Source organism: Neolamprologus multifasciatus, chromosome 5 (genome assembly GCF_963576455.1).
Source record: "Neolamprologus multifasciatus chromosome 5, fNeoMul1.2, whole genome shotgun sequence".
NCBI classification, from domain to species: Eukaryota; Metazoa; Chordata; class Actinopteri; order Cichliformes; family Cichlidae; genus Neolamprologus; species Neolamprologus multifasciatus.
In genome coordinates, this window is record NC_140443.1 from 9,179,652 (window position 1) to 9,199,349 (window position 19,698).

At 39.0% G+C, this 19,698-nt stretch overlaps 2 protein-coding genes across 5 annotated transcripts in view; one reads left to right on the top strand and one right to left on the bottom strand.

Annotated features, from left to right (window-relative positions):
• LOC146518026 (uncharacterized) overlaps window positions 1–19,439 on the top strand; it is a 26,603-nt gene extending 7,164 nt beyond the window's left edge. For 3 of the 4 annotated variants that reach the window (XM_085159961.1, XM_085159964.1, XM_085159963.1), the window contains exons 2-3: window positions 682–3,111; window positions 3,756–19,439. In XM_085159961.1, the coding sequence (XP_085016087.1) occupies window positions 3,070–3,111; window positions 3,756–7,397 (3,684 nt within the window). In that variant the 5' untranslated portion in view covers window positions 682–3,069 and the 3' untranslated portion in view covers window positions 7,398–19,439. The remainder of the gene's footprint in view (window positions 1–681; window positions 3,112–3,755) is intronic. The other variant, XM_085159962.1, reaches the window with a different exon arrangement.
• LOC146518027 (uncharacterized) overlaps window positions 13,468–19,698 on the bottom strand; it is a 17,255-nt gene continuing 11,024 nt past the window's right edge. Inside the window, exons 4-8 of the mRNA XM_085159969.1 lie at window positions 18,564–18,656; window positions 16,971–17,091; window positions 16,678–16,730; window positions 15,716–15,865; window positions 13,468–14,981 (exon numbers count right to left, since the gene is read on the bottom strand). Of these exons, the coding sequence (XP_085016095.1) occupies window positions 14,793–14,981; window positions 15,716–15,865; window positions 16,678–16,730; window positions 16,971–17,091; window positions 18,564–18,656 (606 nt within the window). The 3' untranslated portion in view covers window positions 13,468–14,792. The remainder of the gene's footprint in view (window positions 14,982–15,715; window positions 15,866–16,677; window positions 16,731–16,970; window positions 17,092–18,563; window positions 18,657–19,698) is intronic.

The window sequence follows — 19,698 nt, forward strand, 5'->3', positions numbered from 1 at the left end:
AACACTGAAGCTACTGTCCAATAACCTGAAAAATAAATAGTTTTGCTTTCTTTAAATGTTCAGAAGATTAAGTACAATCTGAAAACATTCACATTTAATTAATTCATTCTATCCGTAGCAGCCTGGGGTTTCTTTAGAAAAATAAGTGCACTTTTGAGCTTTATGACCTAAAAAGTGAGTAAAACTGTGGTGATGATTCAGACTCCTGCTCAACATATAGTTGGCAGTTCTTACAGTAACTCTATTGATGTCACCATTCTTACCAACTCTCAACACAAAATACGTACACACCTACATACAAACTTATATATTCCTTCTTTGCAATTATTGCACATTTTCTTCTATATAGTGGAACAGGTTGAACACTTTGGCACACCAAAGGGACTACTGGTCCTGGTTTCTCATCCCTTGTTAGGTCATCCACAGAGTGGAAAATATAGGTTGGTTTTGCACATTGTGTTATGTTTATAGGACAGCTGTCACATTAAATTACAAAGACATCAAGCACAAACTAATTTATTGTAGCTTCTTTAAATCTAAACTAAATTAAACTAAATCAAACAGGATATAAACTTTGGGTTTGACTGCGAGCTAGAATGAGAGATTTTAAGTAAGTGTAAAAGCACTGACATTTAACATGTTTTGATATGTGCAATGATGGACTGATGTGGTCTTCTTCAGAGTCATTGCTGATCTGCTGCCAGGCAACACTCCACTAACCTTTCCACCCTCACGGCTTTACAGCAGCAGCACAGACAATGGAGGAGTGAAGCCCGGCAGGCTGGGTAAGTGAACCATTACAGTAGGCATGTAAGGGCTGTCAGCATGTAACAACAAGGGCTGATAAAGGTCACATCAGAATGACAGCAGTGGTTAATTTACTGTGGCTGCACATTAAAACACATATGAAGTCAGGCTTTTCACACATGCAAGCCCGCTCTCCAGTGTATCTGGACACTGTCAGGTCACTTGTTAACTAAAACTGCATTTAAACTTTTAGTAAACCAAACTAAAAATAAGAAAGCACTGAAATATCAACTAAAATCTAGTGTATTTGCAAAACTAACTCAAGTGAAATGAGAATATATCAGAAATTATTCAATCAGTGTTGATTGAAATACATTAAAAAAAGCTTATGAGCTAGACTATCGGTGGATTTTCTCTCATCTGAGATACCAAGTATACCATCTTCAGGGTACCACAGACCAAGAAATGAGCAGAAGGTAACATGTCATGTCTAGCGTTTTGTTAAATTTTGTATGTTAAACATACAGTGTCTTTTAAGAGTGTTTATTATCTATTTGAACATAACAATCTTTTTTGGAAGTAATTAACATGATGAGGAAAGAAAACAATGGAAGGTCCTAGAATAAAGGCAGTTAACTATTTAATTTTATATAAGGGAAATTCTAGATTCTATATGTGCATTACAGTTGAATCAAAAACACTTCACAATAATGATTGCTATCTATCTTTTTTGCAAAGACTTGAATATATCGTTATCAACGCAAATATGCATTTTATAATAAAGATTATATGTGTAGCAAACTACAGCATTGAATTTTTGCAAATATTCAAGCTCCATTGTAGCAGACAAAGTTGAGTCTGTCTGCACAGTCCCAGCTGACCAAGTGCTGCTCATCCAGTGAGAGGGCCCCACAGCGGTGAGTCCAGGTGGGACACTGAGGCATCTGGGTTTGGTTCTTGGCCTGGTGCTCAGCAAGGATACGATCCACCCAAAGCCAGTTGCCAGCTAGGTAGCGGAGGCTGGTCCACATGTTGTTGGTTTCGGCTGTTCTGCTTGTCGCCATGACTTGAATCAGATCAGAATATGAGCGCAAGCTGAACAGTTCCATGCCCTTTATACGACAGTGCTCGAGTGCGTCCTCCCACGTCTTGTTTTCTTTCACCAGGACCAGGTGGCTCTGAAAGCAGAAGAAGAAGAACTTGTCCTCACAATTCTTTTTATGCCAGCCAGCTTGGCTTTCTACAACACATCTGTTATTAGGATCTATAGGGTCCTGTGGATCCCAGTTGAAGAAAGATGCATTTGTCCCCCCTGACCACTTCCAGTTATCACTGTCATCCTGGTAGAGACCAATCCAGGTACCTTTTTGTACCGATTCCGAAGAGGAAATGTAACTGATGAATAATTCCTCTTTGTGATGGCATGCCACACATGGTAAGCTCCACACCTCACCACCCGTTGATTCACTTTAGTTTAATTTACAGTCACTACTTTAAAATAGTCTAATCTATTGTTCAATATTGTTTCTTTATTAAATGTATTTATTTTTCTATCACACCTTCCAATGTTTATATGGGTGCACACATATTAACCTTGCAAGGTCAAAGTTCTGTTTTATGTTATATTAATACATCTTTCTTTGTTTGAGTTACCTGGGAGTTGGCTTCTCCGTCTGGCAAAAGGTGTGGCAAAGGGCTGGTAGACCTGAAGTACTAATGACGGCCTAATTGGATTGCACCACATGCTTCATTGTCTGGGGGGTGTTTCATGTTTGTTTAATTGTTTTGTATTAGTTGCTTATATGGCAGCCATTTTGTTTTCCCCCGTGTGTGTCATTTGGTTTAGCTAAACCGGTATTTAAGTTCCCCCGTGTGTCATTTCAGCAGGTCAGTTTATCTTATGTTTGTTTGAGGTTTTGTTAATTATTATCTTCAGTTTAGTCTATTGAGTTGACCTCTTTTATTGGTCTGCCTATTTAAGTTTTGGCTTTGTTAAATATATTTTCATATTTTTTGGGTCAATAAAACCCCCTTTTTTGAATTAAACACCTGTGTCCTTTATGCTTTACTGCTTGGTCCCTGACAATTGGTGGCAGCAGTGGGATCATCCAGTATTGGACACAGGTCCTTTTTCTTTTTTTTCCCCTTTCTTCTGTTTTTCCCCATGAGGAAGAAAAATGCATCGTGGTGGCAAGAATGAAAAGAAAAAGGGATCTGCTCAGCAAACCTGCGAAGAGGAGGAAAATGGAGCCTCAGAAGTCACTGAAGTTGTGGAGAGAGTGGAAAAGGAGCCTACTTTGTCTGATCTAGTCAATATGCTACATGCTCACATGGGACAACAGGACGTCCGGGATGCAAAACAGAGTGAGTTAAATGCACGACAAGAACAGCGATTTAAAGCCCTTCAACATCAGTTTAGACTTCTGCAGTCAGAAATCCAAGTCAGAACATCACCATCAGATTCTGCAGAGGCTCGCTCTGAACCATTAGAGTCTGATATTCATCCTTCTTCCTCTGCTCAGCAGGCCCAGGCTGAACCAGTTATGACTAATTCCAATCCAGCCATTTCACCAGCATTTCAGTTTCCCCTACAAATAGAGGGCAGATTGGAAAGATTAACTGAAGCTGATGATATAGAACATTTCCTGATCACATTTGAACGTATGGCTACAGCTTATCGATGGCAGAAATCAGATTGGGTTTTTCGTTTGATACCCTTGCTCACTGGCAAAGCTAGAGGTGCCTATGTTCACATGGACATTGATGATTCATTAGACTATGATAAAGTGAAATCAGCTATTCTGTCAAAATATGACATTAACCCTGAAACATATAGGCAAAGATTCAGATCCCTGGACGTTCAACCAGATGAAAGCCCTCGTGAGCTATATGCGAGACTGAAGGAGCTTTATGGGAAATGGATCCAGCCAAAGCGTAAAACTATTCATGACATTGGTGAAACTATAATCTTGGAGCAGTTTCTCAGAATGCTATCTCCTGAGCTTCAGGTTTGGATCAGAGAACATAACCCTGGCTCAGCAATGGAAGCGGCTCGGTTAGCTGATGTTTTTGTTGCTGCCAGAAAGAAGGGGCAAGCATGGAGCCATAATGCATGGAAGGCATCGAGGGACACTCGGAAGATACCTCAGCAAAACCATCTGGATTCAGCAAATACAAGCACCAGTAAGACCCCTCAGTCTACCACTAGACCACCGAAGGCCTCCGGTAAGAAGCTCATTTGTTATCTTTGTGGAGTAGAGGGCCATACAAAACCTATGTGCCCAAGAAATTCTGCTAAAATGGTACAAATGTGCTTTGCCCCCCGTTCTAATGTTGATCCTGAGCAGGAGAGTGACAAATCCATCAAAATGAGTCTGATTGAAGTGAATGGGGTTCTACTCAATGCCCTTCTTGACTCTGGCAGTTCTCGGTCCCTTATTCACTCAGATTTTGCTCCACCTAATATTGTTCGCACCAGTGATACAATTTCAATCTGTTGTGTCCATGGAGATGAGAAAAGATATCCGACAGCTGACATCTACATTAAAGTTCAGGACCAGATGTATCTGCTGAATGTGGGTGTTGTGAGCAGTTTGCCTTACTCTGCCGTGTTAGGGCGTGACCTTCCTGTGCTTTTTGATTTGTTGGAGTCTGAGCAGACTGAGGAGTGCAATGTAGCCGTTACCAGAGCTCAGGCTAAGCAAGTCAGTACCTACTCTGAGACCCTGAGTGCCCTGCCTTTCTTTGATGAGGAGTTTGAACCAACTGTGGTGAAGCCACGGAAGACCCGCAGACAAAGAAGGCAGGAGAAATTCCAATTTTCACCTGTGCAGACACTAACAGACGCTGAGCCAACATCGTCACCCCTAGGGTTTACTATTCCAACTGAAATTGCTGAACTCCAAAAATCTGATCAATCTTTAATATCTCTTTTCCAGAAGGCCAAAGAAAAGGAACCTGGAGTGGAACAGGTTCTCAACAGTGAGTACATCGAGTACATCTTGCAAAATGACATTCTCTATCGTCAGCAGGGGTCGGTGCTGCAGCTGGTGGTTCCCCAGAAGGTGAGAAACGCCATTCTCACCTTGGGGCATTCTATTCCGTGGGCTGGCCATCTTGGTAAACACAAGACCACAGCTCGCATCAAACATCATTTCTACTGGCCCGGTCTTAGCAAAGATGTGGCTCAGTTTTGTAAAAGTTGCCCACAGTGTCAGATAACATCTACCAAAATCCCCCATAGAGCTCCACTCCAACCTCTCCCTGTCATCGGCACTCCTTTTGAGCGTCTTGGAATGGATATTGTAGGGCCTGTTGAGAGGAGCAAAGCAGGAAATCGTTACATGCTTGTTGTAACAGATTATGCCACAAAATATCCTGAGGTGTTCCCTTTAAAATCTATAAAGGCCAAGCCCATTGCATTTTGTTTAGTGCAGTTCTTTGCAAGAGTTGGGTTTCCACGAGAAATACTAACTGATCAAGGCACTAACTTCATGTCTACTTTGTTAAAGCAAGTTTATCAGTTGTTGGGTATCCGGAGTCTGAGAACTTCACCATACCACCCTCAAACTGATGGGCTGACAGAACGCTTTAACCAGACATTGAAACAGATGCTCAGAAAGTTTGTCAACAACAGTGGTAATGATTGGGATCAATGGCTGCCATATCTACTCTTTGCTTATAGAGAAGTCCCCCAAGCCTCCACAGGTTTTTCCCCTTTTGAGCTGTTGTATGGTTATGAGGTTCGTGGCCCTCTAACTCTGTTAAAGGAGATCTGGGAGGGAGACAAGGCGGAGGAGGGACCCAATAACATTTTGTCTTATGTCATTCAGATGAGAGAACGGTTAGAGAAAATGAGTGAACTTGCTCAATCACATATGGTGGAGGCCCAGCAGCAGCAGAAGTCTTGGTATGATAAATCTGCTCGTCAGCGTTCGTTTGAACCAGGACAAAAGGTGCTCGTGCTCCTCCCCAGTGACAACAACAAATTGCTGGCAAAGTGGCAGGGGCCATTTGAAGTTATGAGGAAGCTGGGACCCACCACATATGAGGTGTCCACCCCAGGGCAGTTGCGCCCCAGCAAGGTCTTGCATATAAACCTTCTGAAGGAGTGGGTGGTGCGTATTGAACACAAGGCGGATGCAATGCTCATACGGCGAGTGCCTGAAGAAGATGAAGCAGATGAGCAATATCTACCACCTGCTGGCTCTCTGGATTATGATCTCAGCCATCTCCCAGAGGACAAGCAGCAGCAGGTGAGAGAAATGTGTAAATCAGCAGTCTTTCAAGAGAATCCAGGGAGAACTGACATTGTCGAACATGATATTGTGGTACGAGAAGGTGCCTCTGTGAGACGATTGAGTTACAGGATCCCAGAACGTCTTCTGCCTTCATTGAAGAAGGAAATTGACTTGATGCTATCCCTAGGGATCATTGAAAGATCTAAAAGCGAATGGTGCAACCCTGTGGTCTTGGTACCCAAAAGGGATGAGAGTATGAGGTTCTGCATTGATTTCAGGTACCTGAACTCCGTATCCATGTTTGACTCCTACCCAACACCAAGAATTGATGATCTACTTGAACGTCTGGGAAAAGCAAGGTACCTGACCACAATAGATTTGTGTAAGGGTTACTGGCAGGTCCCACTCACTCAACGGTCCAGAGAGTTCACAGCATTTAGAACACCATGGGGGCTTTTCCAATTTACAGTCTTGCCATTTGGATTACATGGAGCTCCAGCAACTTTCCAACGGCTAATGGATCAGGTATTACATGACTGCTCTGACTTTGCTGCTGCTTACTTGGATGATATTGTTATCCACAGCAACACCTGGGAGGAGCATGTGGAACACCTGCGAACTGTTCTGGACCACTTGCACTCAGCTGGGTTGACGGTGAATACGTCAAAGTGTGTTTTCGCCGCTGCTGAGACAGAATACCTGGGCCATGTCATCGGCAAGGGGGTTATCAGGCCACAGGTCAGCAAAATCGAGGCCATGGAATCATCCCCCCTGCCCCAAACAAGGAAGCAGCTGAGATCCTTTTTGGGCATGGCAGGTTTCTACCGTCGTTTCATCCCTCAGTTCTCCAACAGGGCAGCTCTGCTCACAGACCTGACGGGATCACGTTCTCCCAATCACATCCAGTGGACAGAGGAGGCAGTGGCAGCGTTTCATGACATCCAACAGTCACTAAGTAAGCAACCGGTTTTGTACAGTCCCAACTTTGATGAACCGTTCATATTACAGACTGATGCTTCAGATCGGGGCCTGGGAGCTGTCCTCCTTCAGGAAACCAGGGAAGGCCGCCATCCAGTGGCTTACATCAGCCGGAAACTGTTTCCACGTGAAGTTCGGTATTCCACAGTAGAGAAAGAGACCTTAGCGATCAAGTGGGCCCTGGACTCCTTCCGCTACTATCTACTGGGAAGAGACTTCACCTTGGAAACTGATCACAAAGCACTCCAGTGGCTTGAGCAGATGAAGGACACAAATGGGCGAATTACCCGCTGGTACCTGGCCTTACAGCCATTCCGATTCACTGTCCACCATGTACCAGGCAAGGAGAACCTTACTGCTGACTATCTCTCTCGCTGTTCCAGCGAGAGCTCTGAAGAGGGGAGGTGTGTGATGGCATGCCACACATGGTAAGCTCCACACCTCACCACCCGTTGATTCACTTTAGTTTAATTTACAGTCACTACTTTAAAATAGTCTAATCTATTGTTCAATATTGTTTCTTTATTAAATGTATTTATTTTTCTATCACACCTTCCAATGTTTATATGGGTGCACACATATTAACCTTGCAAGGTCAAAGTTCTGTTTTATGTTATATTAATACATCTTTCTTTGTTTGAGTTACCTGGGAGTTGGCTTCTCCGTCTGGCAAAAGGTGTGGCAAAGGGCTGGTAGACCTGAAGTACTAATGACGGCCTAATTGGATTGCACCACATGCTTCATTGTCTGGGGGGTGTTTCATGTTTGTTTAATTGTTTTGTATTAGTTGCTTATATGGCAGCCATTTTGTTTTCCCCCGTGTGTGTCATTTGGTTTAGCTAAACCGGTATTTAAGTTCCCCCGTGTGTCATTTCAGCAGGTCAGTTTATCTTATGTTTGTTTGAGGTTTTGTTAATTATTATCTTCAGTTTAGTCTATTGAGTTGACCTCTTTTATTGGTCTGCCTATTTAAGTTTTGGCTTTGTTAAATATATTTTCATATTTTTTGGGTCAATAAAACCCCCTTTTTTGAATTAAACACCTGTGTCCTTTATGCTTTACTGCTTGGTCCCTGACACTCTTCATACTGGTTACCGATTGATGACAGATCAGTATATTCATCTCTGCAGTATTTTCTGGCATCAGACCAAGTCATTCGATCTTTGACATAATAATGAATACCAAAGTAGGTGCAGAGGGTCATCTTGAAGAGACCCATAAGAATAAGCAATCTGAGAGTACTTATCTTCATGTTGAGTGGATGTTAGTTTCTTACTGTGGAATGACTTAACTCTGTTGGGGACTTTAAGGAACTTGAAGAAGCAGCAAGCATCCAATCAGAGTTCATTTTAGCCTGGTATGAAAATGCACAGGTGTACTGAAATTAATTGATGGCATTCACAAATAAGGCTGCATGGAAAGTATTAACTAATGATTATAAGGAGTTTGACTTTGTTTAAAATTTTCCCAGTCATCTGTGCTACTCATTCAGGACTGATAATAGAAAAAAAATGGTATCATTCTGCCCTCTCTGGGAAATTATGGCATTAATTAGTTGCGCAGAAGTTTTTGTTTGTTTGTTTGTTTGTTTTTTAATACGCAGATTTTGCTTCTTGGATTCGAATGTGGTGTTGATACTAGCCTATCAACCAGGGTTAACTTCTCAGCATTAAGCTGTTTTGCAGACATCAGGTTTCTAAAACTCTGTTAGCCTTCCCTTAACTTTTCAGAAAACATAAATGTGTTAGATAAATAAAAAACATTCAATTTTAACAGAAAAAAACTGGTGAGACTGAAAATGATTGAAAGTAGTGTGTTTTGTGTTGCCCTCCGTGTAATTCACATGCAAACTCAGGACTATTAATCCATGCAGTCTGCTAATGATATGTTTTGAATTTTTCATTTGTGCTTTTAACTATGAAAATTTACACTACAGCATTTAGTCATGCAGGCTGCTTTCTGCACTGCCTTAGTCAAAATATTGATTTGCATTTCATTAGGTAGCATGACTGAGAACCCTGCATAATGTAATCACAGGACCACTGTTAAACTCCTTTATTCTTTTAAATGTTCTTTGACATTGCCTTTATTTTGAAGAATTTGATCAATATGGAATAACTAGAATCCTTTTTCTTCTTCTTAATAACAGGGAGAAAAAGGAGAATTTTAGTTATTCCATTTTTGTCAAATACTATTGTATTGACTGCGATAACATTAGGGATAAAATATGTTTTTGGAAATTTATTATAGATGGAAGTAAATGTGTAAGCATACTGCAAGGTTAACACTGGACTTTTTTTTTTTTGCACAAAAACTGCATATAAAAATTCAGCTAAGGAATAGGTGGATTAATTAAAATAAAAATTGAACTTTCTCCTATGCAGTTGGAAAGTACAGAAAAATATTGAATATGTTAAAAAAAACATCAGCTGTGCATTAATGCAACCATAAAAACAGAATAAATATTTGTCAGTCTAAAGCAATTAAACTATGACCAGTGTTCAGTTAAAGGGGTTTTGTTGTTTCCTAGGCTAAAGTCTAAAGCACTAAAGCAACTATGTCATTTTTATGTCAAATTTATATAACATGAATAGCCTGGCAACATTTTTTATACCTCAGTGATACTAAAGGTCCAGGCAACTTGCAGTCAGTCAATTGACCACGAACTCCTCTATATATTAAAGTATTCTAGATTAAATGTGAGACCATTACACAACAATGTGCAAGACTGTTAAAGTCCTGGAGAAAAGGTAAAGTGTTATTGTTGCAAAAGGTGGTTCGACAAGTTGTTGAATCTTGAGGTGTACTTAGTTTTTCATGCACTACTTTAGAAATTTGACCTTTTTTTTAAATTAAATGATAAACTACATAGTATAATATGCATATGTTTATTTTTTTGTTTTTTTTTATCCGAGGTTGTGATTTTAAAGCTCAGTGCATGCCGAGCCAAGCTCATGCTGAACGTATAGTATTTCCAGCTATCTGTGTTACCCAGTAAGATCAAATAATGAGAAGACATCAAGTAGTGAGTCAGAAATTGTGTATTTTTCTGCCTTTGTACATAAAATTTCAATAGTCACTGATTTTCTTTTGTCTTAATATACTGAATGTGAATATGAAGATACAGATAGAAATATGTACTTATCTCTCACATACCATTTTCCTCAATCTGGTCTCATCTGGGATTGAACTGTTTTGGGGGCATTTTCTATCAAGCTTAAAAATTGTGTTACTTTTACATGAATTGTTCAGAGAGTCCAGTTGAAAATTATACAAGCATTAAAATATTAAATGAGCTCTCGAGCTTGATAAAAGATTTTATCTGTGTTAGTGGAACTGTCCTCTCACTTTACTGCACATTTAAAGTCATCAGTTTTTGTGGTGGAGTGTTCAATAACTTTAAAGAATACAAAGAAGTAGTTTATTTTACTTCTTTGTTTAAAGTCTTAAATGTGTGGCTCCAGACCCACATGCAACTTCTTTGCCTTTCTCATGTGTCTTCCTGTGACTTTGACAAAATGAGTATGAAAATTGTTGCTGAAGTTAAATTTTTTTTGTGCTTGTTTATATTAATAAGCTAGTGTTACTGGCTTACTGATATGCCTAATCATTTGGTGCTGGACTGGAATTTAAAACTTTCCCATTTTGTCTTTACTTTTTACTATATTATTTTATGTGCTATCAGCATTTAATTGAGTCAGTAGCATAAATACAGATAGGATTCAAAGTGGCCAGAACTTTATTACGGCTCTTTTTCAAAGTAGCCTTAGATATACTTATAGAAATAATCTCCCTCCATTCCCAGTTCTAATTTGTTGGTAATAAAAAAAAAATGGAAATACTAAGCAAGCAATCGTGGTAAGGCAACATAACAGGAGAAGATATACTTTATTTATCCCGAAATCTGGAATGTTACAACACATAAACAAAAAAGTTCAAAACAGCAATGAACAAACAACTATCAACTTATATTTCATGGAATTTAGTAAGTATTGAAACTGACTTTGATGACTATTTTGTCATCACAATTTACATGCACGTTACATTTTAGAACAACATAATCCATTTATGTTTGTAAAGCCATAGATATATCTATATGAGCTGATATGTGATTTCGTAGTATAGATTATATGTATATCACACTGCACTGACACAGTTTATCCTACAACAGATGGAAACGTTTACAGTAGCAGACAAAGTTCAGCCTGTCTGCACAGTCCCAGCTGTCCAAACGCTGCTTCCTCAGTGAGAAGGCTGCACAACGGTGAGTCCAGGTGGGACACTGAGGCAGCTCCTGTTGGATTCTAGACTGCTGGTCGTCAATGGCCCTATCCACCCACAGCCAGGTGCCAGCTAGGTAGCGCAGGCTGATCCACACATGGTCAGTCTCCGCTGCCTTGCTTGTTTGCAGGGCTTGACCCAGTGCTGTCCTGGAAAGTAAACTGACCAGTTCCATGTTCTGGCTGCGACAGTGATCGAGTGCTTCCTCCCACGTTTTGTTTTCTTTCACCAACACCATGTTGTTGTGAAAACAGAAGAAGCTGAATTTGTTCTCACAGTCCTTTTTAAGCCAGCCAGCTTGACTGAATACAGCACATTTTGTGTTTCGGGCTGCATTATTCCATTTTGTCCAGTTGAAGAAAGATGCCTTTGTTCCTCCTGACCACTTCCAAGTGTCATGGTCATCACTGTAGAGGCCAATCCAACTGTCTTGTTGAAGTGATACATTATCCTTTTCCTCTGAATCTGAATGAACAAGAGAAGAAAGTTGAAGCAGTGCATCTTCTTCTTCCTGATTGTTGATTGAAGACAGATCAGTGTAGTGCTCTCTGCAATATGTTCTGGCGTCTGACCAAGTCATTTTTATGCTGACATAATGATTGTGCCCAGGGAGGACACCAAGGGCCAGTTTGAACAGAACTGTGAGAATGAGGAATCTGAGAGCACTTATCTTCATCTTGAGTGTACTAGAGAGTTCCCTACTGTGGAATGACCTTGTCCTATCAGGGGTTTTAAGGAACTTGAAGGAGCAGCAAGCATCCAATTACAATGCATTGTAGGCTGTTATGAAAATGCACAGGTGTACTAATTGAGGGAAGTTACAAATAAGGGTATTACGTAAATGTATGTAATATAGTTATGTAATATGTACATATATGTATATATGTACATACGTTTTAAGTAATGATTTTATGGATTGTGGCAATATTTTGTGTTATCAACTTACACCCTGGATAAGAACACTGGGTATTAATTCTAAAGAAGGGGCATGTTTGTGCCCTTCGTTGTGGGAAGTTGAATCCTCATCTGGTGTTGAAACTGTCCTGTCAGTCCCAGCTTCTTAGCATTAAGCTTTCTGTTATAAGTTGTGTAAGGCATGCATTAACTTTTGAGACAGCATAATTCAAAAAATTACATAAAAAAGAGAAGAATATAAAAACATCTCAATCTTGAGATTGAAAAGTATTTAACATTGTGTGTGTAATGATGGAAGTATTCTCTCCTTGTACCTTACATGCAAACTCAGGACTATTAATCTGTGCAGTCTGCTAATGATATGTTTTGAATGTTTCATTTGTGTTTTTCACTATGGAAATTTACACTTCAGCATTTAGTCATACAGGCTATTTTCTGCACTGCCTTAGTCAAAATATTGATTTGCATTTAGGTAGCATGACTGAGAACCTTGCATAATGTATTCACAGTGCCACATTCCTTTTCATGTTCTTTTAAATTTGTTCATGTTTACATTTGTAATATAGTCAGTTTTAGAGTAACAATCAAGATAATTGTGTCCTCCAAGATGCATATTGAAAAACAAGTTTGTGCTAATTTAGTGTAGATGGAAGTAAATATATAAACAGCCTATAAACTAAAAAGCCTGAACTGGACATTTGTGCTCAAAAACTATGTTTTAAACTGAGCTAACTGCACCCAATTAATTTTGTTAACCAAATGTAAAATAGTACATTTTAATGGAATCTGATCTAATTAATTTACTTACTTTTATTTTTAAGTATATTTATAAATTTCAGCGGCATTTCACTTTTATCGCTGTTTATGAGGGCCAAGAATAATTGTTTTGAGTGTAGTAGCTAGCTTACTAATAAGAGACTAGAAACTGAGGATGTACAGTACAACTCCACATCTTAAAAATCACATTCTTTGTTGCACCATCCATTAGTCCGCACTAAAGCGTATGTGTGTTACACATGTCTGGAGTATGCAAGTCCTTAATCCAGTCGTTGATTATTTCCATTATTTCCGAAATGTTTGTGAATATTCCAGTGTGGATATGTGTTGTATTACTTATAATACAGAGGCATATGTAGAGTCTGTTAAGTTTCAACTTGGAGAGATAAAAAAAGCAGACACACCAAAAGGAAAGTAAGGAGGTAAGCCTTGTTTTAAGATTTCCACAAGGTTAGAGATAGGCAGATAGGAGTTACAATAAATGTCAAGTCACCTAAAAACAACTCTGCTTTTTTAAAAAAAAAAAAAAAAAAGTATGGGACTGGAGGTGTTGTGAATTTTAAATCATGAAATGTTTCTATTCATATATCAAGTAAAAACAAAGAAAAGGAAAGAAAAACACAACTCGGCTGAAAACAGCCTGCAGTGATATTGTCAAGAATCACAGTTTATAAATCAGACACAGGCACTACTAACAGAGAAAGCAAACGTATTTACACGTGTAGTATATCAAAAAAAGAAGCCAGTTATTTAAAAGAGAAGCACAAAATGTGTACGTGTCTATCAACAAGGTGATAAGAGCAGCTTTGGGAATGCTGAACTGACGTGTGCAATGACACCGATTGTATTTGTCATTGTGTCATTTGTTTTCCTCCCACTTTTCCCTATAAAATTGACCTGCTGCTGTGCTTCATCATGTTCTGAGACAGTGGTAAGAGTAGAGAAGATCTTGATTTGTTGAAAAGAAAAATTAAACAATCTGTACATTAGTGAAAACCATGCAACCACAAAAATAGAAATGCACTTTGTTCTCTGAAACAATTCAACTTTGATCAGAGGTCAGTTAAAAAATTTGAACTTTTCACTTGGCTAGAGTCTAAAGCACTGAGGCAACTGTGTGATTTTCAGCGGACATTTACTGACATGAATAGCTTATTAACATTTTTATACCTCAATGATACCAAAAATCATGATTGTTGCTATTTAATCTATGCTTATGTTATGTCAACAGATTTTTGGTGTCTGTAATAAATGGAAATATGGCTTCTTTTTTTTAAATTGCAGTTTGACAATTACTTGTATTAAAAAGAAAATTCAGCCAATTCAGTCAATTCAAGCTAAAACCATTTAGTTTATGGCAAATACAGAAGTGTTTCAAAAAAAAGTGATGGGAGAGTGTCAGTCCTTTTTATAGCCGAGTCAAACGGTATAAAAACTGGTCACCATTCAGCTGCCTGGCTTCACTGTTTCACTGCAACACAATTGTTGGTTGAAATAACAAAGCATCTTCTGCTTCTTTGTCACGAATCAACATTATATGACATATATGGCATTATTTGACTATCCTACAAAGATTGTTTCAACTATATTAAAGTCAAAAGACAAATCCCAGTCAGTCAGCGTGCATAGCGTCTCTTGAATTTGGCAAAAGTAAGTATTCCCAAACTTTTCACATTGGAGGAACAGTCCCCGCTGTCATTATGTTGTCAGCAGGGACTTTGTTGTTGTTATCATTCAGAATGGCATGGATTGAGGAGAGAAAAATTGTTGAATTTATCTCAATTTGCACACTGAGGATGAGAGACCAGTGGGTCCCACAGGATGACTGGCAAAAGAGGTTGAAGGTGTCGTGATTCACATCTCTGTGTCAGCCACGGGGGTCTGGGTGGCAGAGTGTCCATTGGTAGTGGGAGTAGCGTTGGTCCCATTTTCTGGAGGAGACTCTCCATTGACAGTGGGCTTATCAACTGGCTCCTGGGGCAGGGGTGCAACAGACACCAGTGTATTGGCCTGGTTCTCCTCATCAACCTGAAAAGACTCGGCCTAAGAGAGAGCACAGAACCAAGACTTCATTTCATAACTTATTCTGGATTAGGAGAGTTTTAACACAGGCCAGCTACATTTTAACATACAAGCCACATGGTGTGTAATTGAAAATCGATTGGTTTTTGTGGGAGTTGTTTAAATAAGCACATTCTCAGTTAATGAGTACTCCAGTCTTAGGGTGTGTGCTATTTCCTTGCAGTTTCCACACATAATTGCTTTATTATGTTTCTTGGCGAAAACAAAGTTTGAAAGTGAGATGGTTTTTACTCTGTCAGTGAGAAGTTTGTGGCCATGACTGAAAGCGCAGCATCAACAAGCTGTTACACCAGCAATCACATGGATGTGCCACCATACGTAATGTACGTGATGTTCTTTAGACAAAAAATGAAACCATCTGTATCCCCCAGGCAAGAAACAAGAGAAAGCACCACCTTAGCTTGCTTTACTCTATTAAGTCAGGAATTGACTGTAAGATAATAACACATGTGATCTCAGATCCATATATACATTTTTTTTTCTGGAAAATTTACAGTCACTGTGTACTTTGGTTAGATCAGGTCAAAGGTTAATTTCAGCTATTTACTCTTAAAAAAAAAACAACCCAGGTAGGAAGGTTGGTATAACTGTTATAATTTACTTCATTGCTGCTTTTAAAACACAGCACCCACAGTGGCTATCATGTGAAAAGCAACTATTAAAAATCATCGATTTGGAGCAATAAATCTACCCACCAGTCGGACTCCTTTTGAGTTCTTGCGGTGCGTCTTGAGGTAATAACCAGCTACCAGCAGTGCAGCCAGCAACAGGCCAGTCAGCAGCAAGGAAACCAGTACCAACTTTGAGTTCTTTCCCCAGCGAGGAACAGCCTCCTTCACATCAGTCTGGTTATAAAAATGTGTACAAAGTAACATTAGTTGAGTGTTCAGTCATAATTACAGCACTTGTAGAAAAGCAGAAAAAAGGTCACTGTAGAAACTGAGGTGGGCCCCATGAAGGAGTTATGTTTTTAATATCTGTATTGTTTTACTTGGAGAAAAAGATCTTCATTATCCAGTGACAGTGCCTTGTGTAATGATAGACTTTGGGGGAAAACAGCTCCAATCTTTCTGGCAATGTATGCATAGTTGCTGCAATGCATCTCCTGGCTTCAAAGCAGTGTCAGAAAGATGCCAGTAAGCAGATAGACAGCATAATGAAAAATGAAATGTGTCAGAAAGAGGGAAATTGCTTATAAGGTTGTTCAGTGTATGTTGGAACAGGGAGTGAACTGTAGAGTATGACAAATGCAGAGAAACAGATGGGTGTAACAGGCACACCCATAACCAAATATTGTTCCCTAGGTATTAGAAAAAAATGTTTTGCTGCTGACAAGTGGATTGTTTGTGGGGTTTGACACCAAGTGTCAGCCTGATGCCTTTGAAAAAGTCTCCAAACTCTTTTCGTATTTCGTATTTTTCCCATGAGTAGCTTCCTGTCGAGTTTGATTATGAGTCAAGTTTTAGTGGCTCTTTGGTGCCCTGGTGCTATTGCATAGGTTTGAATTTTTATCTATCCATAACAGATAAAGTGACATTATGACACAATGACAAAAACAAAAGGTAATTGGCACTGAAACTACATCCAAATTATACGACTATACTGACACTTGTGTGGAGTATTTCTGCAATATAGTGTACTCTAGGTGGGACTTTACCTTGTCTTTTATGTTGTCATTGTTGAACTTGTTAGTCATGCCTGTAACATCATCTGTAAATACACAAATGTTGGTATTTTTACTGTCACAAGGTAGACATAATCAGAGGGTGCTATATTGTTGGACAAGATCATTTTTGCTTTAAAAATTGTTTAAGGCAATAAAGAAGATGACATCAATGCAGATTTTGCAGGAATTATAACTCCTGCCAGCCGAAACATAAAAAGCTTATCATAGGCTTCATCAGTGAATATCAAATTTCAAACTGAGCTTATTAAAATATTGGTACTGACCTTCAACATATTTCCCAGACACAAGGATTTCATCTGAGTTGTTTTCCTGATAGATCTCTAGTTTACAGTCCTCACTACATAGCTCTTGTAGAACGCTTTGAATTTTCACTTTAGATTCCTCCTACAAAAAAGATAACAAATAAAAGGTAATTAGCACTGAAACAGTATTCACATGTCAAAATCTAGAATAAACGTGAAATTCATTGCTAATACCAAATCATTAGCTCCCTTCAAAATCACAGCACCAAACCTTCAGTATCACCTTTAGTCTTTCTCTCATTCCCTAATCCCTTCACGCTCAGTTTCATTTCTCTTTGTCTTTAATCCAGTCAGGGCTATCACAATTCTGTGTGCTACCTTTTCATGTAATCTGATCCAAACAACAGAATCTACCACACCGTAGCAGCCCTTTATCTCAGTTCAAAAAGGAACAGATGGCAGGACACCGTAACAGACAGCCAGGGAATGTGTACGCTTATCTGATAATTCAATTTTTATTTCAGTTTCCCTGCAGTGGCACCAGAATGGTTCAGTTCCATAAATGAATGCACTGCACTAGATAAGCCTTTCAATTACATATTTAGCTGGATAGCCAAGACCTTATTTTGCAGGTCCATCAATGTTTTATATGCAGTGTCTCATATCAGGAACTTCGCATGCCATTACTGAAATACTTTACTCTTTAAATAACGCAAGGTTAAACGCCTATATACCCTACTCTGTTTCAGTCCCTCCCTGTGAGCAAGGTTTACTCTCTGATCTGAAGCACGGTTCATTTCAGATCTCGGTTTCATCCTGTAGCAGCATAAACTGTACTGCTCAGTTGTGATCAACTTTACATGAACCATTGTTGCTGTTTAATTTGCTCTAGATTAGAAAAAAACAGAAATCCTTGGTAAATGTCTTTGACTGGTGGCACAAGAACCCCCGATGTTATTTTGCTGGTTACAGTATATTCGTCATTTTTAAAATGTCAAACAAGGCATTTGCTGCTCAGGCTACATGAGAGCTGTAGCTAACTGAAACCATATCTAGTGGGTTCAGACCTCCACATAGCTTTGTAGACTCAGCTGTTATGCTTAGACACTGGAGAATGTATATTTCTAAACACAAACACACCCACACACACCCACAGTACTGCCTGAGGTCTCTTTACATTATTCATTTTACAGTAGCGGTGAGCTTCCCATCATGCTCCTACTCCCTCTGCACTCATAGCACCATACATCCCCTGGATTACATACAGCAGAAATATCTTTGGACATTTCCTGGGCTTCACTAAGATGTAACAGTTACTGCCTTCAAAATGAGGAAAAATTTCCTGTTGAGCTCATGTTCGCCTGATTGCCAGTGGGAATGGCAACTAAACCAATCCAGGGAATATTTTTCTCCCTAGTGCAGTTGGTTGTTTTGTGAGTGTGTTGTTTGTGTGAGCACAGGATGAAATGTATGCAGGAATATTTTAAGATTCTTTGTTTTACTCTCGGCTATTTCCTTCTTATTACCTGTATTATTTTGTATATTTTTCTTCCTGCTACGTCTTCCAAACATTTTCATTGTACACCGAATATGAGAATAAGAAACAGAACTTACACAGTTGGAGGATGCCTTGAGTTTCAGACTGACAGCACTTCTGTCTTCGATAACCTCTTTGCTCACGCATCTGACATCATCCTTTGGCACCGGCTGTAAAAAGAGAGAAACCAAAACTCTTAACCTTGACGTACCCTTCTTACCATTAGCTGCAGCATGGCATCAGCCCAATGTAGCCAGTTCCTCTAATCAGTGTTTATACACAGAATTCGATTTAGTGTTGAATTCCTTTGTTGCCCTTTCTAATAACTGTATCATAATTTGATCCTACGTAAAACAATCATCTTAATTCCTATGGCACATTCAAAAACACAATATCTGTAAGTTATTTAAATTAAATCCACTAAACGTGAAGCAATATGAAACACATAAACAATGGAAATTTACAAAATGGAATAGAATTAAATTTAACTTCATACAATGCAATAAGGAATTCAATATCTTACGCATGTTGGGTGTCCTGTCATCTCTCTGTTTTTAGGTTAATGTCATTCAAGTGCCTAAAAAGTGAAGTATTAATGCGCTCCTCTGCTAAGCTACTTTTTAAGCTACTTAAAAACATCCTTTTTTTAATGATTAAACTGTTGTTGATTTTCTATCATTTGCTGATTTCCCTTACACCGAGTCCAAATAACATTATGTCTTAATTGCAAACATGTTTGATGCTCCCAGAACAAGGAAAAAAGAATCTAAGTCACACTTTTAGGATTGAGCTCAAATATTCAGAGATGACAATTTGTATCAGTTTTTGCTGCAGGGATGACATTTTTGAGTTGATGAACAAATGCAAAGGAAATGTATTTTGTATGAGATCCATCCTTATTTTCTTATGCAAAATCAGCTACCACTAATCCTTTTTCCACATCAGGAATCGTTTGCAAATAACGTCACGCCTCAGTATAATTTGCAACATTTGAAAATTTGATGTAAAACCAAGTGTCCCTCAATGTTCTATGCTTTTGCAGCTATATGTTATTCTAAAGTGAGTATTTAAAGTAGACGTCTTCAAATAAGAAGTAAAATGATTTGTTTTGTCCTCTTTTTTTCGTTAAATCACATTTACTTGTTTCTATTCAACAACATGCTTTTCTCGGTCTACTCTTCCAGATAAACTTCAAACTAGTAACATTGCGTT